General features: G+C 42.7%; 1 protein-coding gene across 1 annotated transcript in view; it reads left to right on the forward strand.

The window, feature by feature from the left end:
* LOC126198562 (serine/threonine-protein kinase S6KL) overlaps positions 1 to 27,828 on the forward strand; it is a 71,773-nt gene that overhangs the window by 19,090 nt on the left and 24,855 nt on the right. The window contains exons 2-3 of the mRNA XM_049935032.1: positions 11,237 to 11,349; positions 11,437 to 11,563. Coding sequence (XP_049790989.1) covers positions 11,237 to 11,349; positions 11,437 to 11,563 — 240 coding nt within the window. The remainder of the gene's footprint in view (positions 1 to 11,236; positions 11,350 to 11,436; positions 11,564 to 27,828) is intronic.

Below are 27,828 nucleotides of genomic sequence, written 5' to 3' on the forward strand. Positions count from 1 at the left end.
AAGACATGTTTTTTGGCCAGGGATTGACGGCAAAATTGTCCATTTTATCACAGTGTGCCCGACAATAAGTAGCTCTCTGAGTGTCTCTGTTCCCCTGGCCTGCTTCATGCCAGCCATGGGAATGCATTGGTGTAGACTTTGTGAGTCCCTTCTTGAATTCCTATTGTCTCTTGGTTGTGGATGCATTTCCCCAGTTTCTTTATATTGTCTGGTGTTTGTTGACATTGGCTGAGGTCACAATTTACCTTCTGTGGCCTGTGCCACACCTGCCATTGTTGGCTTCATCCGGTCTCTTCACACCAGGATTGTTGGCATGGACACAGGTTTGGTTCTGCAGCCCAAGTGGATATTACCTACTGTTGTCCAATGCTGGGTATGCCATCTGTGTGCTGTCCATACAGCCGACAGGCTGGTACCATGCACTTTCATCAGTTGCTCCCTCGCTCACCACTGGAGACTGCCGATTTGTAGGTGCAGCCCTTGTCGCTGCAACCTGCCCCACTGCCTTCCGCCTTGAGCCCATCCTCACCTGCTGTGGAGGTGACTTCCCATTCCATTGGGCACCTCCTCCATGTGTGGCACCCAGGAATTCCAACCTCTCACATGTGCTGGTTCATCACTGGCCTTGGGTCCATTGCTGCAACCTACTTCTCCAGTCAGGCCACTGCCACAGGACCTGTCTCCATCATCACTTCAGCCATTGTTGCCAGTGGGTCAGCCCTGCCATCCTCGTTATGACACCTTCTGCTGATAACGACTTCGAATGGCAATGGACCCTTCTTTTCAGTGCTGTTGTTAGCCGCTGCAAGGTTGAGCCTGAAAACCCGTGTTTTCCAGCCCTAAGCTGTGCTGCCTACCCAGTACATTGTCCAGCCCCTCTGTCAGCACCATCTGCCACAGATGGTAGCAGGGTGGTTTGCCACCAATCATGTAGTCCCCTGAAACGGATTAGTGAACTCTACATAGATCCTCTCCCAGGGGTGGTCGGTATGGAGCCATGGTGAAAAACATTTTGCTGGGGACACTTGACTGAGGGAATATCCATAGCAGGAGCACATGCAAGTGTGTGCAATATTGGCATGTATGCAGTATTGGCATCAATGCCTGGTGAGTAAACATGCTGCCTCACCAATGCCTCTGTGCGTGTCATCCTCCAATGTGACACATGAAAGAACTGGAGGATGTGGGGCTAGAGTTGGGGTGGTTTGGGGAACGAGCAATCAGAGACCTCTGTGGTAGTGTGGTGCAAAATAATTTCAAAAAGCCTTTTTGGGAAACTTGCTCCAGGCACCTTTGCTGGACTGTTGCAAAATTTTCCTCAGGACAGGGTGCAGGGCGTTTCTGAGGCTACCAAATGCACTGTCAGTTGGGATTTGTCCAGGACAGGGCATCTGTGATGGCATGTTGGGCAGAGGGGTGCTTGTGTGTGTGTGTGTGTGTGTGTGTGTGTGTGTGTGTGTGTGTGTGTGTGGTGGTGTGGTGGGGGGGGGGAGAGGAGGGGCAAAAAAGGGGATTTTGTAGTGGTAACTCAAGAACAACAACCAGTGCTGCAGATGCCGTACTGTCTTCTCCGGGGGCTTAGAATGATGCCGGAATAAGGAAATTAACAGTTTGTGGTTGGTCAGCAGTTGGAATTTGCTGACATACAAATACTCTTGAAATTTCTTGAACCCATAAATGATCACTAAAGGCCCTTTCTCAACTTGGGAATATTTGAGCTGTGCAGTGTTTAATGTTTTGGAGCCAAAAGAAATTGGCCACTCAGAACCATCTGACAGCTTATGGGAATTGTTCTAAACACTTCTGGAAAATGGTGAGCGCACTTGCAACCCACACTTGCAACCCTATATGGTAAACGACTGTACATAAATAAGCTGAACAGCTCATTTAAGACTGGCAACTTACGTGAAGCATCATGTGGCATTTGGAGATATGCATTCTTTAAATCTGTCTCTGAATAATAGTGGCTACCAGTCAGTTTAGCCAACAACTCCTTTGGGGGAAGCAGTAGATATAAATCAGTATTAGGTTTGGGAATTAGTAGTGGAGTTAAAGTCACCACAAATACATAACAAACTGTTTGGTTTTCAATGACAACCATAGGCACTGCCCATTGAATGGTGGAAAATGAGGAATTAATGCCTTGGTTCTAAAGCTGTGTGAGTTCTACCCAAACAGCCTTATGGACTGCATACAGAAATAGGTGAGCTAGGCAAAATTTAGGCACCACAGAGGGCCTCAGAGAAATGTGAACCGTTACAGCGACACATGAGTGTTGGTTCAAAAATCCTCATACATGAAGTACACAGGGCACCAAGATATATATATATATATATATATATATATATATATATATATATATATATATATATATATATATATATATATATATACGAGGGTTGCCCAGTAAATAATGCCCCATATTTTTTTTCTCCAGAAGTATTTATTCCACAACAATCAAATTTACATATGTGAAAGACTGATGTTTTGTCTACTTGCTTTATTTTTCCACATAATCTCCTTCAAGTTCGACGGCCTTTTTCCAGCGAGACACAAGAGCGTGTATTCCCTGCCGGTAAAAATCTTTACTCTGCCTACGGAGCCAGGTTGTCACTTCGTGAATCACTTCTTCGTCATCAGCAAAACGTCTTCCACGAATGAAATTCTTCATTGGCCCAAACAAGTGAAAGTCTGAAGGAGCCAAATCGGGGCTGTAGGGTGGATGGGGTAACACTATCCAACCCAGTTTCGCGATGTGTTCACAAGTCCTCAAACTTGTGTGAGGACGAGCGTTATCATGCTGAATCAAAACATCCTGTGGGTTAACATGACGCCCAAGGCGCCGGAAGCGCTGCTTAAGTTTGTCTAATGTTTTGACATAAGCCTCTGAATTAATGGTACTGCCTTTTGGCATCACATCAATGAGAATTACGCCCTCGCAATCCCAAAACACAGTCATCATGACTTTTCTGGCTGAAGGACCTGTTTTGAATTTTTTCTTCTGTGGAGAATAAGCATGACGCCATTCCATCGATTGTCTTTTTGTTTCGGGCTCAAAATGATGCACCCAAGTTTCATCACCTGTCACAATCCGTGACAAAAAGGCCTCCCCGTCAACGTGAAAGCGTCGCAACAAATCGAAAGAAATGTCTTTTCTTTGGGATTTGTGATCGACAGTAAGACACCGAGGAACCCATCTTGCACACACTTTTGAGTATCCAAGCTGATTGATAATCACATCCACACTTCCTTTGCTTACTGACAACTCCAGTGCCAATTGTCGAGTCGTAATGCGTCGATCCCGTCGAATGAGAACATCAGCCCGCTGCAACATGTCAGGCGTGACAGCCGTGGGAGGCCTTCCCAATCGCGGCAAATCTCGGAGCTCCGCAGCACCGCCCTCTGATGCTTTCACCCTCTGTGCCCAGCGACCAACAGTACTCCTATCGACTGCAGATGTTCCGTAGACGTTGCACAAGCGTTTATGAATATTGCCCACGGGTTCTTCCTCTGCTACGAGAAATTCAATCACTGCACGTTGTTTCTGACGGATGTCACTTGCAGACGCCATTTTAGAACATTCCTACACCACCGCTCTCTGTCGGAGGAAATTGAAACTTTGCGTACACACGCGGAAAACTTCAAATAACTCGCACCTAAAGTTTCACATTTCTAATATTTTTTATTTCGGAGAAAAAAAATATGGGGCATTATTTACTGGGCAACCCTCGTATATATATATATATATATATATATATATATATATATATATATATATATATATATATATATAACAAAGATGATGTGACTTACCAAATGAAAGTGCTGGCAGGTCGACAGACACACAAACGAACACAAACATACACACAAAATTCAAGCTTTCGCAACAAACTGTTGCCTCATCAGGAAAGAGGGAAGGAGAGGGAAAGACGAAAGGATGTGGGTTTTAAGGGAGAGGGTAAGGAGTCATTCCAATCCCGGGAGCGGAAAGACTTACCTTAGGGGGAAAAAAGGACAGGTATACACTCGCACACACACACATATCCATCCACACATATACAGACACAAGCAGACATATTTAAAGACAAAGAGTTTGGGCAGAGATGTCAGTCGAGGCGGAAGTGAAGAGGCAAAGATGATGTTGAATGACAGGTGAGGTATGAGTGGCGGCAACTTGAAATTAGCAGAGATTGAGGCCTGGTGGGTAACGGGAAGAGAGGATATATTGAAGAGCAAGTTCCCATCTCCGGAGTTCGGATAGGTTGGTGTTGGTGGGAAGTATCCAGATAACCCGGACGGTGTAACACTGTGCCAAGATGTGCTGGCCGTGCACCAAGGCATGTTTAGCCACAGGGTGATCCTCATTACCAACAAACACTGTCTGCCTGTGTCCATTCATGCGAATGGACAGTTTGTTGCTGGTCATTCCCACATAGAATGCATCACAGTGTAGGCAGGTCAGTTGGTAAATCACGTGGGTGCTTTCACATGTGGCTCTGCCTTTGATCGTGTACACCTTCAGGGTTACAGGACTGGAGTAGGTGGTGGTGGGAGGGTGCATGGGACAGGTTTTACACTGGGGGCGGTTACAAGGATAGGAGCCAGAGGGTAGGGAAGGTGGTTTGGGGATTTCATAGGGATGAACTAACAGGTTACGAAGGTTAGGTGGACGGCGGAAAGACACTCTTGGTGGAGTGGGGAGGATTTCATGAAGGATGGATCTCATTTCAGGGCAGGATTTGAGGAAGTCGTATCCCTGCTGGAGAGCCACATTCAGAGTCTGGTCCAGTCCCGGAAAGTATCCTGTCACAAGTGGGGCACTTTTGTGGTTCTTCTGTGGGGGATTCTGGGTTCGAGGGGATGAGGAAGTGGCTCTGGTTATTTGCTTCTGTACCAGGTCGGGAGGGTAGTTGCGAAATGCGAAAGCTGTTGTCAGGTTGTTGGTGTAATGGTTCAGGGATTTCGGACTGGAGCAAATTTGTTTGCCACGAAGACCTAGGCTGTAGGGAAGGGACCGTTTGATGTGGAATGGGTGGCAGCTGTCATAATGCAGGTACTGTTGCTTGTTGGTGGGTTTGATGTGGACGGACGTGTGAAGCTGGCCATTGGACAGGTGGAGGTCAACGTCAAGGAAAGTGGCATGGGATTTGGAGTAGGACCAGGTGAATCTGATGGAACCAAAGGAGTTGAGGTTGGAGAGGAAATTCTGAAGTTTTTCTTCACTGTGAGTCCAGATCATGAAGATGTCATCAATAAATCTGTACCAAACTTTGGGTTGGCAGGCCTGGGTAACCAAGAAGGCTTCCTCTAAGCGACCCATGAATAGGTTGGCGTACGAGGGGGCCATCCTGGTACCCATGGCTGTTCCCTTTAATTGTTGGTATGTCTGGCCTTCAAAAGTGAAGAAGTTGTGGGTCAGGATGAAGCTGGCTAAGGTGATGAGGAAAGAGGTTTTAGGTAGGGTGGCAGGTGATCAGCGTGAAAGGAAGTGCTCCATCGCAGCGAGGCCCTATATTTGTGTATAAGGATAGGAGTTGACGGGTGTGTTCATTGGCTGAGTTGATGTGTAGGTGAAGGATTAGGTGGGTGAGGGCAATGGATTGTTCCTATCCTTAATAAAAGTCCATAATCTTTCCTCTCCCACATCCACACCGGCTGTTCAGAGCATCCTCCTACAGGCCAACCGTAAATTAGAACAGCATGCCACCCTCCACCTCAAAAAACTATCCAATCTCCTGGTTTCCCACCTCCGGAAAGGCAACTCACTCACCCTTCACAACCTTGCCAGCAAACCTCAACCTCCTCTCATTGCACACCAACCCAGTCTCTCCCATCTACTCAATCTCCCACTTCCAGCTCCACTCCCTCCAAAACCTCAAAATTCCAATCAACACAACCTGGAACCACAACACCCTAATTCAGTAGTTAACCTTTCCTCCAAACCTCTCTCCCAATCCGAAACCTCTGTCCTATCCAAAGGCCTCACCTTCAGCCCCACTCCCAGATTCAACCAAACAGCCCTCGTCAAAGATTTACTGTCATACACTCGTACTCTCTGCTGGAAATATCACTTTGCCATGAAGAAAAATGATCCTAATCCTACTCCTAATGATCCAACTCCCCAAGACACCATCCAAATTGAACCCTGCCTGGAACAGTTCCGTCCTCCGTCGCAGCGGGACCCACCTCCTACTCCTCAAAATCACCCTCTCCAAACCTTCCAGGAATTTCTGACTTCCAGCCTTGCATCTCAATCCTTCTTAAAAAACCTTGATCCTACTCCCAACATCACCACTGCTGAAGCCCAGGCTATCCATGATCTTAAGGCTGACCAATCCATCGTCATTCTTCCGGCGGACAAGGGTTCCACGACCGTGGTACTTGATCGTTGGGAGTATGTGGCTGAGGGACTGCGTCAGCTTTCAGACAACACCACATACAAAGTTTGCCAAGGTAACCCCATTCCCGATGTCCAGGCGGAGCTTCAAGGAATCCTCAGAACCTTAGGCCCCCTGCAAAACCTTTCAGCCAATGAACACACCCGTCAACTCCTATCCTTATACACAAATATAGGGCCTCGCTGCGATGGAGCACTTCCTTTCACGCTGATCACCTGCCACCCTATCTAAAACCTCTTTCCTCATCACCTTAGCCAGCTTCATCCTGACCCACAACTTCTTCACTTTTGAAGGCCAGACACACCAACAATTAAAGGGAACAGCCATGGGTACCAGGATGGCCCCCTCGTACGCCAACCTATTCATGGGTCGCTTAGAGGAAGCCTTCTTGGTTACCCAGGCCTGCCAACCCAAAGTTTGGTACAGATTTATTGATGACATCTTCATGATCTGGACTCACAGTGAAGAAAAAACTTCAGAATTTCCTCTCCAACCTCAACTCCTTTGGTTCCATCAGATTCACCTGGTCCTACTCCAAATCCCATGCCACTTTCCTTGACGTTGACCTCCACCTGTCCAATGGCCAGCTTCACACGTCCGTCCACATCAAACCCACCAACAAGCAACAGTACCTGCATTATGACAGCTGCCACCCATTCCACATCAAACGGTCCCTTCCCTACAGCCTAGGTCTTCGTGGCAAACAAATCTGCTCCAGTCCGGAATCCCTGAACCATTACACCAACAACCTGACAACAGCTTTCGCATCTCGCAACTACCCTTCCGACTTGGTACAGAAGCAAATAACCAGAGTCACTTCCTCATCCCCTCGAACCCAGAATCCCCCACAGAAGAACCACAAAAGTGCCCCACTTGTGACAGGATACTTTCCAAGACTGGACCAGACTCTGAATGTGGCTCTCCAGCAGGGATACGACTTCCTCAAATCCTGCCCTGAAATGAGATCCATCCTTCATGAAATCCTCCCCACTCCACCAAGAGTGTCTTTCCGCCATCCACCTAACCTTCGTAAACTGTTAGTTCATCCCTATGAAATCCCCAAACCACCTTCCCTACCCTCTGGCTCCTATCCTTGTAACTGCCGCCGGTGTAAAACCTGTCCCATGCACCCTCCCACCACCACCTACTCCAGTCCTGTAACCCGGAAGGTGTACACGATCAAAGGCAGAGCCACATGTGAAAGCACCCACGTGATTTACCAACTGACCTGCCTACATTCTATGTGGGAATGACCAGCAACAAACTGTCCATTCGCATGAATGGACACAGGCAGACAGTGTTTGTTGGTAATGAGGATCACCCTGTGGCTAAACATGCCTTGGTGCACGGCCAGCACATCTTGGCACAGTGTTACACCGTCCGGGTTATCTGGATACTTCCCACCAACACCAACCTATCCGAACTCCGGAGATGGGAACTTGCTCTTCAATATATCCTCTCTTCCCGTTACCCACCAGGCCTCAATCTCTGCTAATTTCAAGTTGCCGCCACTCATACCTCACCTGTTATTCAGCATCATCTTTGCCTCTTCACTTCCGCCTCGACTGACACCTCTGCCCAAACTCTTTGTCTTTAAATATGTCTGCATGTGTCTGTATATGTGTGGATGGATATGTGTCTGTGTGTGCGCGAGTGTACACCTGTCCTTTTTTCCCCCTAAGGTAAGTCTTTCCGCTCTCGGGATTGGAATGACTCTTTACCCTCTCCCTTAAAACCCACATCCTTTCGTCTTTCCCTCTCCTTCCCCTCTTTCCTGATGAGGCAACAGTTTGTTGCGAAAGCTTGAATTTTGTGTGTTTGTTTGTGTGTCTATCGACCTGCCAGCGCTTTCGTTCGGTAAGTCACATCATCTTTGTTTTTAGATATATTTTTCCCACGTGAAATGTTATATATATATATATATATATATATATATATATATATATATATATATATATATATATATAAAATTGTTGTATATTAAAAAAAAACACTGTGTCTGTCACAAGATCAACTTGGTTCTCCACTTTGACCCCAAAACCTGAAATGTTCGTAGCATTAGGGGAGCACACACAACTAAGAGCTATAGTTTCTGTACTTAGTCACTAGTGACAGTGCCCCGAGGAGAGGCATGGTCCTGCAGCAGTAAGACAGAACCTGGCACTGGGTCTGACACAAAGGAGGCAAATTGAGCCAGCTATATGTGTCCTCTTGATTAGAGATATGGCAGCACTGGTGTGCAGCTGGAATTCCTCTGTCTGGCCAAACAGCATCAAGTCCAAAGTGGTCTTTCACAGTGGCACAGGCATCTACTGCACTGCAGCTGTGTCAGTGTGGATTGCCATATTGTCCCCTTGCCGCAACTGAGCACGCGGGAGGTGGGCCACTTGTTGGCACCCAACTGCCAGGTAACTGCACTTGCTGCAGGCCCAACAGGTTGCCCCACATTTGGGGCTATAGCTTCTGTCATGTCCACTGCCACACTCAGGACAGGACTGGAATTTCACTGACGTTTGTGACAAATGATGTGATGCTGAGGGAAGAGCATTTGTGACATGTCTTGTTAACGGTACAAAAAAGTGTACTCCATGCAGGGAGGGGAGCTGATTGATAGATGTACTTAAGTATCTCATGAAAAGCCAGTGATCCAGATGTCTTAAATTCGGGTGAAACTTGGAGGCAAGATTAGAGTATGATGAGTCAAAATCATCAGTTGACTGCTGCCTGTGATGGTAACAAACAACTTGGGGAAACCTCAAAAGATTTAGCAAGTTTAAGCAAGGTCCAAAGCATACAATCACATCTTGAATCAATGGTTCTCCATACAAAACATTACAATTCTGGCATATGAAGTTGCACTTGCATGCAAGATCCTGCAAATTGGCTGCCCAAATGGTGTAAGATTGTTCGTGTTGTTTATGAAATTGATTAAACTTTAAACTTATCTCAGCAATTTATGAGGTGCAACAATAAAGTAATGAGACTGATGTGAAAAAAAAATGTTGCTTACCGTTTTAGTCAAGTTTAGTGTTGTCTCCTTCAGAGTAGTTCCCTTCTGATTTCACACCCTTTTTTCATCACTTCTGCCATTGATGGTAACATTTCTGGAACTCATCTTCTGTAATATCCTCCAAGACCCTCGTCACAGGTTTTTGGACGTCTTGTGTTGTTTGAAAATGGTGTCCCTTGACTGCCGTTTTGACTCTTGGAAATAGAAAAAAGTCGCAGGGAGTGATATCTGGTGAATAAGGTGGCTGTAGTGTACTGAAATTTGTTTTGATGTTAAAAATTGCTGTACTGACAGAGCAGTATGGGATGGTGCATTATCGTGATGCAGAATCCAATTATCAGCAGTGTTGGCACAGACACGAAGAACTCTTTTATGAAGTCTTTCGAAAATATCTTTGTAGTAATATTGGTTAACTGTTTGTCCAGGAGGCACCCAATCTTTATGAACGATTCCCTTGGAATCAAAGACGCACACAAGCATGCATTTCACTTTTGACTTTGACATGCCAGCTTTTTTTGGTCTGGGTGGTCCCTTTGAGCACCATTGCGAACTTTGGGGTTTTGTCTCTGGATCGTGCTGTAAAAACCAACTTTCATCACCAGTGATAACAAGGCTCAACAATTCTAGATTGATTTCCATTTGCTCTAACAGATCAGCTGCCACATTTTTCCGTGTTTCTTGCTGTTGTGGTCTGAGATTTTTGGGGACCATTTTTGCACAAATCTTTCTCATACCAAGATCTTCAGTTATTATTAGACGAACCATTTCTCGATTGATGTTCAATTGTTCTGCAATCATTTTCATGGATAATCTTCGATCAGATAGTACGAGTTCACGCGCCCTGGCCAAGTTGACATCCGTCCGTGAGGTTGATGGTTGTCTAGTGCGGTCTTCATCTTCAACAATCGTTCTGCCTCCACCAAGCATTTTATGCCAATGAAAACTGGATGGTTGGAGTGCTGGCACATTATCTGTGTATCCCGTAATGCTGGCAACTGATGGGTTATGCATGGGGATCTTATCAACCTGTACCTCATCAAAGACAGCCTGAAGATGACGCAATGAAGCGTTGAAACTGGTAGCGACAAAATAAATTAAATCCATAAGGACGGCTGTAGGTGTTTTTATTTTTTGTCACAAAAGTCACAAGGTCTGGAGACCTAGGAGGCTGCTGGTGATGAAGTTCATCTTCTGCTCCTTCCTGTCCAATCCAGTGTCCTGGAATGGCACCATTCAGATAACGTTGGATGTTCTTAGAGAAATGAGGTGGGGCATCATCTTGCATGAAGATGAAATCATTTGAATTATCTTGAAGTTGAGGAAATAACTTGTTTTGAAGCATAACCTGTCACAGTTTTCTTCCTGAAGAGGGAACTAACAGCACCAATGTGGCCATGATTGAAATGTGTACCCAGACTGTTCAAATATTAAACTGTTGTCTGTCCAGATACATTGGAATTATGGTGCTACCTTTTGTAATTTGGAAGCTGCAAATGTTTGAAATCTGTTCCTTCTTTCTGAATAGCTCTGTACTTGGAGATGGGAAATGGTAAACGTGTATGGGTTTTATTTTGATGAATTTGGTGCAGCAATATGACTAAAAGCCAAATTAGATTTGTGAACATTCCGCATCACTATTATGTTTCTAATATATAAACTTAAACTTGATCTCATCTTCTTGATCCATATTAAGTGCATTTCATTCACTTAGGAGGAGCAACACATTCCAAATTAACCACTTGCAAATTTATTAATTTATCAGTTAGTGTTTATACAGAAATTCACACCAGAGCTTTATGTTTTACTATGTGTTTCTTCCTATTTACAGTTTAGCTTGTCATCTTTTGTGAAGGACCTAAGTGGTAGATCGTTTGTTAGTGCCACAAGCCAACAGTCTACGTATAGTGTGTCAAGGCCTTGGTCAAGAGTATCACGGCGCAGGTTAGCGAGTGAAACTAACAAATAATTCTTTAGTTTAAGGACAAGTGCTTGAGCTTGATATATTTATCTGTTGGTGGCCTTTTTCAGATGGAATAATTCAACACTCACAGATCCTCTTGAAGCTTCAAAGACTGCATGGCCTGTGCCATACATAGAAGCTGCATTTCTTCCAGAGTTTAAAATCAAGGGTGATGTTACTGAAAACAGCTTTGAGGTAATTAGTATAGTGCTACAACTGTTTTTTTATGTTGTGTGTGTGTGTGTATGAGCATTATTTTCTTCATCTTGAATATGGGGTGCTGGTACCACAGCTGAAAAATATTGTAAATTCATTTCCAACAGCTTTTTTATTTACTCCTTCTTACAGCGCAACCTGTTTTAAAAAATTTCATTTCATTTTAAAGCACATCTGTCCTGCTTATCTTCTTCAGTTATTGTTTCCTTTCCTCTTGGCTCAACTAAAAAATTGCAAGTCCATTATTACGTTCGAGTGACCCCTAAGTTGTTATTGCTATTTAACAGAGTATTTATTTACCATGAGAATTACAAAGCAAGTTTTAAGCTTTTATCATATGGACCATCTTCAGGTTAGTTCATTCCTTCTACTGTAACCAGATTTAAGAACAATAGCAGTTCATGCATGTCAAGGCATCAACGGAAATTACATTGTCGCCCATTCCAAGTGACAGTTGCTGTAGATGTTTATGTGTGCTCGAAGAAAGCATATGCCTGCAAATTACGTCTTTCACTTCTTCATGTAGAATGAGTCACTTGTCACCACCATCAGCAATGACAACTTGCAACAAATAGAATAATAATTCACTGAAAAACTTGCTGCAATCGTGTTTAATGCTTGCATTTGCTATGACATTCATAACAGAGTGCTCATTGGTTGATGGAGAATTAGTGACTTAGAGGTGCAAAATAAGCTTAAACTCTACTGCATCATTCATGTCTCCAACTATAGTAGTGGATCTATTCATTGAGCGCACAATATGGCATTTTATGTCTTAGTAATGAGTAGAAGAAATGATGCGATCCAAAGTTGGTCAGCATAAAAACATGAAATTGGCAACCACCAAAGCCTTCTATTTTGATCCTGACATTAAGTAAATAATCTTTTAAGATTCGAGAGTGATCATGGTTTCTGCAAGGCACAATGTCGTTTTCTAATGTTATTTTTGGTTTATGCATGAATGAAGTGTTGGAGATTGACTATGGAAACTGTCCCATTTTGTTGTTTTTATTGTTCCTTTTCTGTACTTTTTCTACTGTCTCTACGCATTTTCTTTTATCTTGACTGATTTTTAAAGGTAAAGGCGTTGTTAATTCTGGTGATTAAAATTTAACATTTATTGTTGAGTGTGTCCATCAACCACAACACATCTACTAAAATTTTTCATTAGGTGTTTGACTACATAATTGTATAGTTGAAACAACAGCTGCATAGTGCCATGAGAAATGGTCAGTGGAAATAGCAACTACAGCTTAAGTGTTGTACAGCACTGATCTAAATTAAATGGAAAAATTGATTGCCACTTTGTGTTAAAGACATGCAAAAGAGGTGAAATTATATGGATTTTATGCAGAAATGATCCTTGTAATATTCCACACTTTTTCTTGTATGGAAATTAAATGCACTCTCATGAAGAACATCCCAGGATCAACTCCAATTCACATCAGAATTATGTTGCCATAAGAGAGAGATCCCTTTATTTGTAATTTGAATCTCTGTACTGCCCCTATGTGTATTTGCATTATTCATGATGAAACACATTTCTCCATTTTGATGACATCCAGTTACCATCCTGCAATAGACTGGATCACATTTAGTGAAGAAACTAGAGTGTCACTGTGATGGCAGGTACGGCAAAACTGACTGGAACCTCAAAACTCATTGGTAACAACCTCTGACGTCACACCTCTCTGGATTGACTCTGTTGCAGAGAGTCTCCTGTATGATATGTGATGGATAAATATTGATAACTTAAGTACTCTCCATTCTCATTACCATATTGATAATAATATTACTATTATGATGATGAATGTGGAATAAAATGCTGTAGGAAACTATTGCCATTGGAGTAACTGTCCTTCATCAATAGCTATAGTGCACCTACATAGCTCAGCTGCAGTTCATATCAGTGTGACTAAGTTGTGGTTCATCGCATCCATCATGGAGTCTAATGGGCCAGCAATGTTATTGTCAAGGACTGCAGTTGCCTGGTGTTATTTACTTCATTTTCTAGGCTGGAAATCTGGGTGGTATGCAAGTTCATTGCTTTCTGGTTAGCATCTTCAGCAGCTCGCAGTTGCTGCAAGGTTTTGTTGATCTTTTCAATGTACTCTGAGATGGATGTACTAAGATGGTTTTTAGTATGTAGCCACCTGCATCTATGCAACCCCTTTTTTGTCATATCTGCAGGACTATCTCGATGGTCTGGCAAAACAGACTATGTAGTTGAGTAAAAGTTGATCGCAGTAATTGGTTCTCTCCCTGCGCGTCTCTGAGTTCTGTCTTGTTATCTATCATAGCTTGTTGCTTTTCAAAAGTACCTTAAAGGTACCTGATTTCATTTTTTACTGCCCAAATATTGAAATATAGCCTTAAAGTCCACAAGTGGTCTGACACAATCATGTCTGGCTTGCATGAATGAAACTCCTCCCATACCTCAAGTGCTTCCATCATCATGCAGCAGCTCATCAGTCCCATTAGGATGATTATCTTCATGCTCCTTTTCCCCATCATCATGGGCTTGATGCCTGGTGCTGGAACTGCCTTTCCTTGTCCTGGGATCAGACCATTCCATTCCCTAAGGGTAAGGAAAGCCTAACGTCAGTTTATTGTCCCACCTCAGGCTCGAAGCGTGTAGTGATGCGTCAGGTTAGTGACTGTGCAGCCCAGTTTTTTTTTTTCTCATATACATTTCAATTAGTCCCTGCTTTCCTTTGGGAGAGACTGCTGACAGAGGAGGTAGCAGATCTATGACAGCTCCAGTACATTTAATGATGATGGCACCTCAATCACGTGAAATGGCCCCTGATAACATATAACAAATTTCTTTATTGTCTCTTTAGGTAGATAAGGGTTGGTTATCAAGACCCTTTGGTGTACCCAATATTTTGGTAATACTGCTTTTTTGTTATGAGCCCCCTCCTTGTTGCTCTAAAGCTTATGAGTTCAGTTTCTGTAACTGTCATCAAATCGCTTTCAAACATTTTGGAAAATATTTTAGTTGTGAAGCATCTTCTCCCTGGGGTGGCTTGACAAAGTCAAAGGACAAAGGCATATTTTGACCAAAATTAACCTTATATGGGGATAGTTCCATGCTCTGATGGACTTCTGAGTTGTATGCCCCAATTACATCAGGAAGTAGACTATGCCAGTCTGTGCACTTGAATTACATAATAACTTAATATTTTATTTATTGTTCTGTGATCATCTCAGTACAGCTGTTCAGCTGTGGGTGAAGCATTGGTCCATATTTCCTTAATATTCAATAAATGTCCCAAGTGTTTCATTAGGTCAGACATGAAATTTGTCCCCTGATCAGTTATGATGGTTTAGTGTGTAATACTTCTGCAACCTTTGATTCACCAGTGTTTGAGCTACAGTTTCTACCTATTGGTTAGGCATGGCTATCATAGCTATAAAATTTGAGAAGTGACTGGTAAGTGTTAGCACATACTGGATTTCTGCTGGTGTGCAGGCAAATGGTCTGCACACATAAATTCCAAACATTTGAAAAGGTTTACCAGCTTCAGGTAGTCATTGTAATGAAATCTTTCAGTGGCTTTGATCTGATTTTTTGGCACATGAAATGCAGTTCTTGATGTGATGCTTGGTATCTTGCTTATGTATTATCCACCAGTATGTTCACTACACTCTGCATTCTGCTGCTGTACATCCACATGACTGGACCTGTCAGGAGCTTGCCTCAGTATTTCTGTTCATAACTCAGCTGACACTACCACATGTAACCCTCATCTTGTTTGCCTTGTGAATTGTTGACAATCTGAGTAATGACTCTGTGCTTGCCTCCAAACATCAAAATTGACACCAGCACATTGCACAATATGAATTTTGCAACTCAGGCCATCTACGTTTATGTATGACTGGCCCAGATGATGTATCACGTTATAATCAAATTCACTGAGATGTAAACCCTGTCTTGTCAATCTGCTGGTCGGGCCTTCAAGACCTAGTAGCCATCGAAGTGCTGCATGATCTGTAATGACCTCGAAACATCTACCTTACGGATAACATTTGATATGTGTTATAACAAGTATCAGTGCAAGAATTTCCTCCTCAGCTGCTGAATAGTTTTTGTCACCTGAATTTAATTCCCTAGAAGTGTAGGTTGTGGGATGCTCATGACTGTTGATTTAGTGATTCAGAACACATCCAAGAGCAAAGGTGGTAGAATCACAAGATAATATGAACTGTTTTTGAAAACTGGCCTTAAAGTTAATAAGTCTTTTAATTCTTGAGATGCCACTTCACAGCCTTCAGACCATTGAAATATTATCCCATTGTGCAATAACTGTGTAAGTGGTCTTGCAATTTCAGTTAAGTGTGGCACAAATTTTCCATACAAATACAACAGGACAAGATACAACTGTAACACTATAATTGAATATGGTGTTAGAAAATTTGTTACTGCTTCCACCAGACAAGAGTCAGTGCGCACACCATTCTGTCCAATGATGTGTCCTAAATAATGAACTTCAGTCAAAATGAAATGGAAATTCTTTAAACTAAGTGTTAGTCTAGCTGAATGTAATTAATCAAAAACTTCATGCAATCATGGGAGATGAATTTAGTTAATATTATTATATGATCCAGATGTACGAGGCACTGTTTAGGCCTTAAACCTCTCAGTACACCATCCAAAAGCCTCTGAAAAATTGCTGGCACATTGTTTAGTTTGAAAGGCACGCACTGATACTGATAATGCCCAGATGGGGTGGAAAATGCAGTTTTTTCTCACTCTTCAGGTGCTACCTCTAACTGGTGATATGTGGACCTAAGGTCCATAGTCATGAAGCATCAGCATTTTCCAGATAATCTAGGATATCATTAATGTTAGACATAGGGTATGCATCTGAAACAGTTTTCTCATTCAAGAAATGGTAGTCACAACAGGAAGTAGGCCTATACACTTTCTTGTGTCTGGTGACTTTTTTGGTACAGTGACTACAGGTGCCAAACACAGACTAATACTAGATTTTGTGATGCCATCTCTCAGCTGTTGATTAATGAATTCTCCCATAATAAGCTGTGTTATTCTCTATGGATCACTATAGACAGGTGCTTTGGTCTCTGATGGAAAATGATACTGACATATTTGCGTGGCAGGCAGAGGTCTAGAAGAGTCAAATAGGTTACATATTCCTGCAACATGTTCTCCATGCTTTCCCTGTCTCTCTCCTGCAAATGGGCTACTTTTCCTTCCTGTGCAGACAAACTGATGGACTGTTCGAAGCTGCACAGTAAGCCAAGAATTATCTTTCCACCTCATCCTCATCCACTATTTCTAAAATAGCTACCTGAATACCAAGTGGTAGTTTCATGTCATCATGGCTGAAATTATCAGTACTTATTGGTACCACTTTATGTCCTTTAATTTCCTGACACAGGACAAGCTATGTTGTGCAAAACACTGAATTTCATCCAGTTCCTCATTTTCTGACAATGGACCCACCAAACACAATTAATTTTAGCAGCAGATCAGCTGCCACATCAACCCAGATCAATCTTTCAGTATTTCTTGGTATAATATCCCATGATTTGAGTCTAAGGGACCTTCAATGCCGTTTATGTGACTCCCTCTGGCGTAGAGGTGTGTGTTGGAGCAGTAACGGTTTTCCAGCTATACATTTGAGATGAAACGGAGTCCTATCCAGGTCTATGACATGCCATTTCAAACAAACTTTAGTGTGATGCATAACTAGGAAATCCAACCTGAGTACGTCATCATAGCCACTGCCCACCTTAGGAAGAACTTCTACATCCATCCAGAAGATACACCTCCCACTCGGAAGCTCATTACTGTTGACCTAAGTGAATCTATATGACCCCCACCTACACCTCTCAGTGTCCAGTCTGGTGGACTTAATTCAACTTCTCCAAGTATACCCGTCCTGGCTACAGGCACGTTAGACCTTATATCCAATAGAAATTTGCCTAAATTATTATTCACACACCTGGTCAGATAAAGATCTGCCACTGATTCTTCACAGAGGTGCCCCATGCTAACCCTCAGCTGGCGTTTTGCACAGTAGCCACAGCGCCCCCTATTTCGCTTAATGGTGGGTTGCATGGTTATTTGGAGACTTTGTTCCATGCCTGTGCAAATCCCTGGTGCTACAGTTCCTGTCTGAGTGCCCAAACCGCCTGCATGTGCGATGCTGTTGCTCCCTACAGTTCCCTTTCACATGTCCTGTGCAACCACACTTGCTGAATGTCCATGTTAAATACTACCTTCCTTTCCTTTGCCCCAGCAAATGCATCTATTTCTGCTAACACCACTGCAACCTCAGTTGCTTCATTCAATGTGTTTGGCGACTTCATTCGTACCTTCCACTAAATATCAACATGTAACCCCCTCTAGTATGTATCCAGGGCTCTTTGCTCAGCTTTTTGCAGAAAGGCCTTGTTCGTTTTATCATTGTTCATGAGTTTGTACATATTGACATTGATTTTATGAATGCAATTGTCAAAACTCTCCTGGTATTCTCCATGTTTCTTCCTTCAATACCTATCAATTAGCCCTTCCTGGAGTGCATCATAAGATCGAGCCTCTCTTAACTTCTCGTGGCACATCAGATAAACTATAGCATCACCTGTTAGCTTAAGCTGGGCCTCGCTTAATAACTGATCTTCACCCACATTCCCTAAGGACGTCGATTATGCAGATTATCCAAGAATACAAATATATCTTCCCCTGGTTTTCCAATACTGGGGTACTAGTACCAAGGAAAGGTCAAGTAGGGAGTGATGTTTCCCATTTCTCCTCCCTTAATTGAGCTAACACCACAGTCCATACTCTTGTGCAGGTGTGAAATATGTTTAAGTGGACAGTGATCTTGTAGCTCTGTTGATTTAGTATTCTTTGCTATACCGCGCTTTGCGCTGAAAATTCCTTACCTGATCTTCTGTATCCATAGTGCCTATTAGCTACCAGTACAAATATACCCCCAAAATAATGCAAGATAAGGAAGGAAAGCAAACAACCAAACAGATCCCAAAAAGAATTCTTAAAACATGACACTTACAGGTAGCATAGCGTAGGATGACCTGTTGTTGAACTTTGGACATCATGCATCTTCAGTCTCAGCAGGATACTGACACTAATTGTAGGAGATACAGGAATGGCAGGTAGTTGGCTGTGGGTTGCTGCCAGTGAAACAGGAGGTCCAACAATTATGGAAAGCAATGATGAAGCGCAATCCTACTTTATTGACAATGCATACAATGGATAGCCATTTATTGCACTAGGCTAAGTGTTTTGGCCCGTGGCTGCTGATCGGATGCTTGTGGCAGTTGCTATTGCTGCATTGCAGAAAAGCCATAGTACCGGCTTGCACCATGGAAGGGAGTGATGGGGAAGACCCTGGCTGTGTCATGCTGTGAGCCCCAGAGACCTGTGTTGTAACCCTGGCAAGGGCAGTGTAGGCTGGAACCCCTCGTCTTGTCCCATCGGCTGGTGGCATGCTGAGCATGGCTCCCAGGGCGGGCACTTAGTTGAGGGGCAAGGGTTCAGGGCCAAGTGGTGGCAGAAGCAGCTGCATCATCTGCATGGGACAGAGCCTCACGGACTGACCATATATCACAGTCTACAAAACTGATGAGTGACAAAATGATGCCAGGATCGGGCGTAAATGTGATGCCGTTTGCTGTTTGCTTGATGGTGGTGTCATTAGTGTGTTGTGTGGAAGCCTCTCATTGTGGCCATATTTGGTGAGGTATTGTTATCTTCCTGAAGGGGGCCAGGTGTTATAACTGGCAGTAGGTCACTTGCAGTAACCGTTTTGGGTTAGCCAGGTATGTGGTTTGATACAACACCTTACTCAGCTGTGTGACAGCTGCATGGTGTGTCCCTATTTCCACACCTAGTGGCTTCCTCTGCTCCATCCTCTGTTCTGAATCTTGAGTTTCTATATCAGGATGAGAACTGTATCATAATGGAGTAATTTTTTCCAAGAGGAATACTCTCCAATAACTGCATGACAATGAAAAGAATTCACAGTGACCTTTGAACTAGATGCCTTGGAGCAGGTGGCAGAAAATGAGTGCTTTACTGCCGACCTTGTAGATCTCCTCCTTTGCATGATGCATATGGAAGTTGACATCAAAAAATCTCTGCAGAGTTATTCCTAGGTGAAGAGACCACATGCCATGCTCTTATATGAGTGTGAAATATGTTTAGGTAGACTGTGACCTTGTCACACTGTTGATTTAGCACTCTTTGTGGGTAAAATAAATCAGTATTAAATTGCAGAAAGTTTATTCTAGGTGAGTTTTTATCCTAATGTTGCCTTTGCTTAACTGGGGTTCAGATTATTGTCATTGCCATTAAGCTACAAAAACATATTAGACACTGCAAAAAATAATATTCCACACCACTGCTTTATCCTGAACTGTTTTACCTTGTCAGATGCCATTTTTATGTTTCCAGGTTTAGGGATAGAGTGGTACAGATTACCTGTCGTCCATTTACAGAGTTTGTGTGTAATGAGTTTGTGTGGAATGCAGAGTGTTAAAACTTTGTGAATACTTCAAATTTAGCTCATCTTTAAAAACATATACCTACATCTCACAGAAGTACCTTTGTTTTTACTTTTGTTGATATTTATCTTACAATCTCATTTCCAGACACTATCCATTCTGTTCAACAGACCTTCCAAGTTCTTTACTATCTCTTACAGAATTACAAGAGTCAGTCAAAGAGTAATGCCCCCTTTTTTTCTTTTAAAATAAAGTTTGTTAAGTGAAAAATTTGAATATGGTGCCATTCTGCAGAGCTGCTTCCCCATTCCACTGAAATAGTAACTTAATGCAACAGATGCCAGTACTACAGTTGCTTGATAAAATGTCCAACATCAATGTTCATATTAGACAGTATTCTATGACAAAATATTTGAAGGCAGAATGTGAAATGTCCATTTGTGGAAAAAATGTTTATGATGATGCAATATGGATTCAGTTTGAAGATAGGAGGCCGTGAAAATGTCTGTGGGAAAAAAAGCAGAAAGAAATGTATCAAACAATGGAAATTCCAGGATGGAATGTAACAATATTATGAAAAGGATGGTTGCTAATCACCATATGGTGGAAGTGCTGAGTCACAGATAGGCACAACAAAAAGACTGCCAGAAAGTGAGCTTTCAGCCAACAAGGCCTTCATCGCAAATAGACAAACATGATCACAGTCTCCGACTGCTAAGGCCAGACTGCCGTGTCACAGTTTGGCCTCAGCAGCCAGAGACTGTGGTCATCTGTGTGTGAGTCGCATTTGTGTGAGTGTGTGTTTATGTTGTATCTTTCCGATGAAGGCCTTGTTGGCCAAAAGCTCACTTTCTGACAGTCATTTTGTTGTGCCTACCTGTGACTCAGCATCTCTGCTGTATGAAAAAAATGTATTTCTTCTTCTTGAACTTCTACTCATTTTCATAATTTCTTCTTGGTTTCCTTTAGTGCTTGCTCTACATTCAGACTGAATTACATGGGGGATAGGCTGGAGTCTCATCTCAGTCCCCCTTTCACATTCTCCATTTCGTATAACTGCAGTCTGGGTTCTGTAAAAGTTGTCGATAGCCTTTCTCTCCCTGTATCAATAACTTTAGACTTTTAAAAAGTGAATTCCAGTCAACATTTTTGAAACCTTTTTCTAAATTTACGAATGCTTTAAATGTGTGTAGCTCTGGTGTGGTACAGTGGTTAGAATACCTGACTTTCACCCAAGAGGGTCAGGTTTGATTCCCAGTACTAGAATGGAATTTTGGCCACCTCCATAACTGAGTGGTCAGCATAGATGGCTGCCATGTGGAGGACCAGGCTCAATCCCCAGTACTGTCAAGGATTTTTCTTTTGTGGGAGGACTGGTATGGGATACACTCAGCCTCAAGAGCCCAATTGAGGAGCTACTTGACAGAGCAATAGTAGTTCCATGATCTAGAAAGTCAACAAAACAGCTGGGAGAGCATGATGCCACGAGGCAGAGGATGACACAGCAGCTGGTTGACATCCTTCTGGCCTGGACAAGAAACTAGTTATAAATGTGGGTTTGCCTTCCTTCAACCTATCTTTTAAGAGAAGTCATAGGTTCAGTAGTGCTTCACGTGTTCATGACATTTCTTTGGAAGCCAATCTGATCATCTTCCAGGTCAGCATACACCAGCCATCCGCTGCTTATGTACATAATTTGTTTTAGTGTTTTGCAGCTGATGGTTCAATAAGACTCACACCTGTCAGATCTCGCCTATTTTGCATTGGGATTATTACATTGTTCTTAACATCTGAGAATATTTCACTTGTCGCACACTTATCAGGGAGAACAGCTTTATCTCGGGGTGCTTCTCCCGAAGATGTTAATAATTCTGAAGAAATGTCTTCTACCCTGGACTCCTTGTTTTGGCTTAGGTCTTTGAGTGCTCTGTCAAATTATTCTCATAGTGGCTCATCCCCATTCTCATATTCATCCACTTCCACTTCTATTTCTATAATGTTGTCTTAATTTTCTTTCTTTTATAAATTTTCCCTCCATGTTTTACCTTTCACTTCTTTACTTAATACTGACTTGCCATCTGAATTCTTGTTCATACAGCTGCTTCTCCTTTCCCCAAAGGTTTCTTTAATTTCCCTATTTGTGGCTTCTACTTTTCCCATAGTCATGCATGCTTCTACAGCTTTGCCTTGCTCGTGTAGCCATTCCCAACAATTTTTTAGATATCTATATTCCCTTTTGCATCCTTCATTTTTAATTTTCTCCTTTCATTAGTTGAATTGAAAACCTTGTATGTAATTCAAGGATTCCTACTGGACCTAGTCTTTTTTCCTACTGCTTATTGCATTCTTTATTTGATCTTTCAAAGCTGGGAAGTGACTTTCGAATTCTCCTTTGCTACTGTGAGGTGATATCACAAATGAACTATCTTCTGAACTCGGAATTCTACACACATCAAAAAAAAGTTTTGCATCACCCTGGTTCCCAGAACTCGTGAAGACAGATGTTGACTGTGGATATTGTATCACAGACACAGTCCCTTTGACGGTTCAGAGATGTCACTAAACCTGCCCAAAGATGTAAACAACCAAGCATGAGCAGTGCCTATTAGATGGAGGGGGTCTGACAGCCAATCAGTTCAAGTCATTCTTCCAGGAAGGAGGTACATGGGTCATGTTGTCTGTAGTTCAGCCATGCCTAGATGGTCAGTACTGTGGTTCGATCGCCCATGCATTGTTACTTTGTGCCAGGAAGGGCTCTCAACAAGGAAAGTGTCCAAGCATCTCGGAGTGAACCAAAGTGATGTTTTTCAGACATGGAGGAGATACAGAGAGACAGGAACTGTCGATGACATGTCTCAATCAGGCTGCCCAATGGCTACTGCTGCAGTGGATGACTGCTACTTACGGATTATGGCTCAGAGGAACCCTGGCAGCAACACCACCATGTTGAATACTGCTTTTCGTGCAGCCACAGGACATTGTGTTATGACTCAAACTGTGTGCAGTAGACTGCATGATGTGCAACTTCACTCCCAATGTCCATCTTTGCAACCATGACACCATGCAGTGTGGTACAGATGGGCCCAACAACATGACAAACAGACCACTCAGGATTGGCATCATGTTCTCTTCACTGATGAGTTTCACATACGCCTTCAACCAGACTATCATCGGAGACATGTTTGGAGGCAACCCGGTCAGGCTGAACGTCTTAGACACATTGTTCAGGGAGTGCAGCAAGGTGGAAGTCCCCTGCTGTTTTGGGGGTGGCATTATGTGGGGCCGACATACGCCACTGGTGTTCATGGAAGGTGCCGTAAAGGCTGTACAGTATGTGAATGCCATCCTCTGGTTGATAGTGCAACCATAACAGCAGCATATTGGCGAGGCATTCGTCTTCATGGACAACAATTCGCGCCCCCATTGTGCACATCTTGCGAATGACTTCCTTCAGGATAATGACATCACTCAACTAGAGTGGCCAGCATATTCTCCAGACATGAACCCTATCGAACATGCCTGAGATAGACTGAAAGGGCTGTTTATGGACCACATCACCCACCAACCACTCTGAGGGATCTACCCCGAATCGCCATTGGGGAGTGGGACAATCTGGACCAACTGTGCCTTGATGAACTTGTGGATAGTAGTGATGACGAATGCAGGTATGCATCAATGCAAGAGGACGTGCTACTGGGTATTAGAGGTACTGGTGTGTACTGCAGTCTGGACCACCACCTCTGAAGGTCTCACTGTACGGTGATACAACATGCAGTGTGTAGTTTTCATGAGCAATGAAAAGGCCAGAAATGATGTTTATGTTGATCTCTATTCCAATTTTCTGTACAGGTTCCAAAACTCTTGAAACTGTGGTGATGCAAAACTTTTTTTGATGTGTGTATTATATATTCCCCGAATGTAATTCTTGCTTAATGACATCTGACTATGCAATTGAGGCCTCTGTTGAAGAGTTGGATTGGGTGAGGTCACTTGCCTCATAGAAAGTAGTTGCGCATGTAAATTATGAACGTAAAGTTAACCCCACCAAAATTTGCGACTTGGTCATTGAAAGGGTTGGAGTGTCAATACATGTAGCCTGAAATGCTAGGAAATATGCTCAGATTTATTCTGTTCCACAATTTACACATATGAACAAATTGAATTAATGAGGTGATATCTCTTGAGTGTGGACAAATTAATATCTTAATAAAGAGAAAGGAGAATAACACAAATCCACAACTATTAAACCTAGAAATGCAGATTGTCAATTCCCCTTAACTGGATGAGAGCACAAGATTCTAGGTCACGTTCTTTCCATCAGAATCTAATCACATAACTAAATATGAGAATGTGCTGCAATGCTCAATGGATCAATGGCCACATGTTTAACTTCTGTAAACTGCAAGACTGATGTGCTATGGGCAGTGCTGCCTATATTACCTATTCTACTCTGCTGCTCAAGAACAGGGTTCCCAGCTGGCTGTCTTCATCATGCTGTTATGCATATCAGGCATGATGTTATAGCAATTACTGCTCTGCACATGCATGACACAATTTTGTGATATTATCCAGAGTTCTGGATAAGATACAAGCTACTCCACAATAACTCCATATTGCACGGTACAGAGTACTGTGCCCTTATCAGGCAGACACCGAAACATGAGTGTCTCATTTCTACCAAAATCTAGTGCAGCTTGCCACTCTGCTACTGCAGCTGTCCAGTCGTAACATTTTAACAAATTTTTAACCAATGAATGCCTCTCCCACCCGACTGCAGGTGTACAGGAAACACGGCTAATGTCACACTGATCTGACCAATTGTGGTGGCGTATGGGAGACGCAGCTCATTCAAAAAACTTTCCAGGTGCTTCCTTGGTACCAGTGTCTAAACAGACACATTCTGTTCCTCACTGGCAGTGTCACCCGTGGTGCTTTTGTGAACCCAGGGAGACATAGCTGAGAGGAGAAACAGCATCTCCCAGCGTACTTGTTTTGGAGAGAAGTTCTGCTTATCTCACTGTGTTTAGCCAGAAACACTGCCTGCCCGTGGTGCCACATCAAAGCGCTGCCACTGGAGACACTTTAAAATTCAACCTTCGAGCTAATGTGCAGCTAGCTTCGTGCCACTGGCTCCCTGAGCAAACTCCTGTATAAAACTCTGTCTGCAAAATTATTTGCACTTAACACAATGCAGTAAATTCTCATTGCTCACCCTTTAGCCACCTCTGTTAGCATAGGGTGAGGAACTGTAAAATTGTTCACATCAGTGCTGCTATGTGCCATTACTGTCCTAATTACTTATTCAAAACTGCAACGTGGTAATTGATGTGGGCCTAGCACTCCCAGTGCATGACCCGTGTAAGTTGCCACCTTGCAAAGCTACCAAATCATCTTTTAAGTCTTTATTTTGCCTTTTTCAGTTAATTGTTGCCTACTGTCCCCTTTGAAACTCTTAACACAATTTGTTTGTTTCATCTTTTTCAGGTCGCCTTTCCTTAATGTACTATCTTTTTTCAATTTTTTCAGCTTTAATATGCATTTTGCAACCATCATTTTATGACCAAAGACCACATCTGCTACTAGAAAAGTTTCACAATTTAAAATTTGATTTCTAAATCTTTGTTATCCATTATATAATCTGTGAACCCTTCCAATGTCTCCCGGTCTCTTCCATGTATACAGCATACTATGATGCTTCTTAAACAATGTGTCAACAATGATTTCATTGAACTCTGCGCAAAATTCTACCAGGAAACTTTTCCTTTCATTTCTCCCCCACATTCTCTTTTTATTTTTTTCCTTTTCTTCCTTTTGCTACTGTAAAAATCCAGCCTCTAACACAATTACATTTTTATTTCCCTTAACATTCTGAATAATTTCTTTTATTTCATCATACATTTTTTCAGAATCTTCATCATATGTGTAGGTAGTTGGTCCATATACTTTACTTTTAAAACTGTGGTGGGTTGTGGTTTTGTGTCTATCTTGCTGTGATGGTTTGGTTATTATGCTGTTTGTAGTGGTTGACATTAATTCCTATATTATTGTTTATTATTAGATCTACTCCTGCATTACCACTACTGCATATTGTGTTGATAACCTTGTACTCACCTGACCAGAGATCCTCTTCCTCCTGCTGCCACACTTCCCTAACTATACATTGAGGTGACAAAAGTCAGGGGATAGCAATATGCACTTATAGAGATGGCAATAGTGTTGTATACACAAGGTGTAAAAGGTCAGTGTGTTGGCAGATCTGTTGTTTGTACTCAGATGATTTATATGAAAAGGTTTTCAACGTGAGTATGGAAATTAACAGATTTTGAATGTGGAATAGTAGTTTGAGCTAGACTCATGCGACATTCCATTTTGGAAATCAATAGGGAATTTAATATTCTGAGATTAGCTGCCAAGTTTGCTGAGAATACCAAATTTCAGGCATTACCCCTTACCACGGACAACGAAGTGGCCAATAGCCTTCACATAATGAACAATAGCAATGGAGTTTCCGTAGAGTTGTCAGATTTAACGGACAAGCAACACTGTGTGGAATAACAGCAGAAATCAATGTGGGATGTATGACGAACATATCCATTAGGACAGTGTGGTGAAATTTGGCATTAATGGGCTATGAAAGCAGACAATGAACACCAGTGTGTTTGGTAACAGCTTGACATTGCCTGCAGTCCACCTCCAGGGCTCATGATCATATTGGTTGGACACTAGATGATTGGAAAACTGTGACCTGGTCAGATGAGTCTCTATCAGATGAGTGCCTGTTTCAGATGGTAAGAGCTGATGTTAGGGTTTGATGTGGTGCAGGTCCCACAAAGTCATGGATCCAAGTTGTCATCAAGGCACTATGCAAGCCAGTGGTGGCAAGCTGATGGTAGCTGGATTACACAGTGATCTGTGTTTAAATGGAATGATCCAACTGAACCAATCACTGACTGGAACTGGTTATGTTTGGTTACTTGGCGACAATTTGCAGCCATTCATGAATTCCATGTTGACAGCCATGTCACCAGGTCACAGTTGTTCACGACTGGTTTGAAGAACATTGTGGTCAGTTTGAGTGAAGGATTTGGCCATCCAGATTTCCCGACATGACTCCCATTGACCATTTACGGGACATAATTGAGAGGTCAGTTTCGCACAAAATCCTGCACTGGCAACACTTTCACAATTGTGGATGGCTATAGAGGCGGCATGGCTTGAGCCCGTGCCATGTCGAATTGTTGTACTATGCTGGGCAGAAGGAGGTCTGACATGATATTAGAAGGTATCTCATGACTTTTGTTGCCTCTCTGTATCCAACTTCAACCAATCCATTTCTCTTTCTTCCCTTTAAAGTATCAAACATTCTATTCTCTGACTTGTGCAAAGGCAGTATGACAACATCCTCCTGAGTAGTTCCTACCCAGAGATCCAAATGAGGTGCCATTTTAACTATGGAATATTTTACCTGGGAGGACGCCATCATCATTAACCCATAAAGTACAGCTGCAGGGCTCCAGGAAATATAACAAATGTAGCTTCCCTTTGCTTTCAGCCATTCATAGTACTGGCATAGAAAAGCCAAGTTGACTAATATTAAAAGGTCAGATCTATCAGTCATCCAGACTGTTGCTCTGTGACCACTGAAAAGACTGCTGTTTCTCTTCAGGAACAATATCTTTCTGTGGCCTCTCCCAAATACCTCTCTGATGTTATGATGTTATTCTATACTGAATTTGTGGATGAGTCAG

Source organism: Schistocerca nitens, chromosome 1, assembly GCF_023898315.1.
Source record: "Schistocerca nitens isolate TAMUIC-IGC-003100 chromosome 1, iqSchNite1.1, whole genome shotgun sequence".
NCBI lineage: Eukaryota > Metazoa > Arthropoda > Insecta > Orthoptera > Acrididae > Schistocerca > Schistocerca nitens.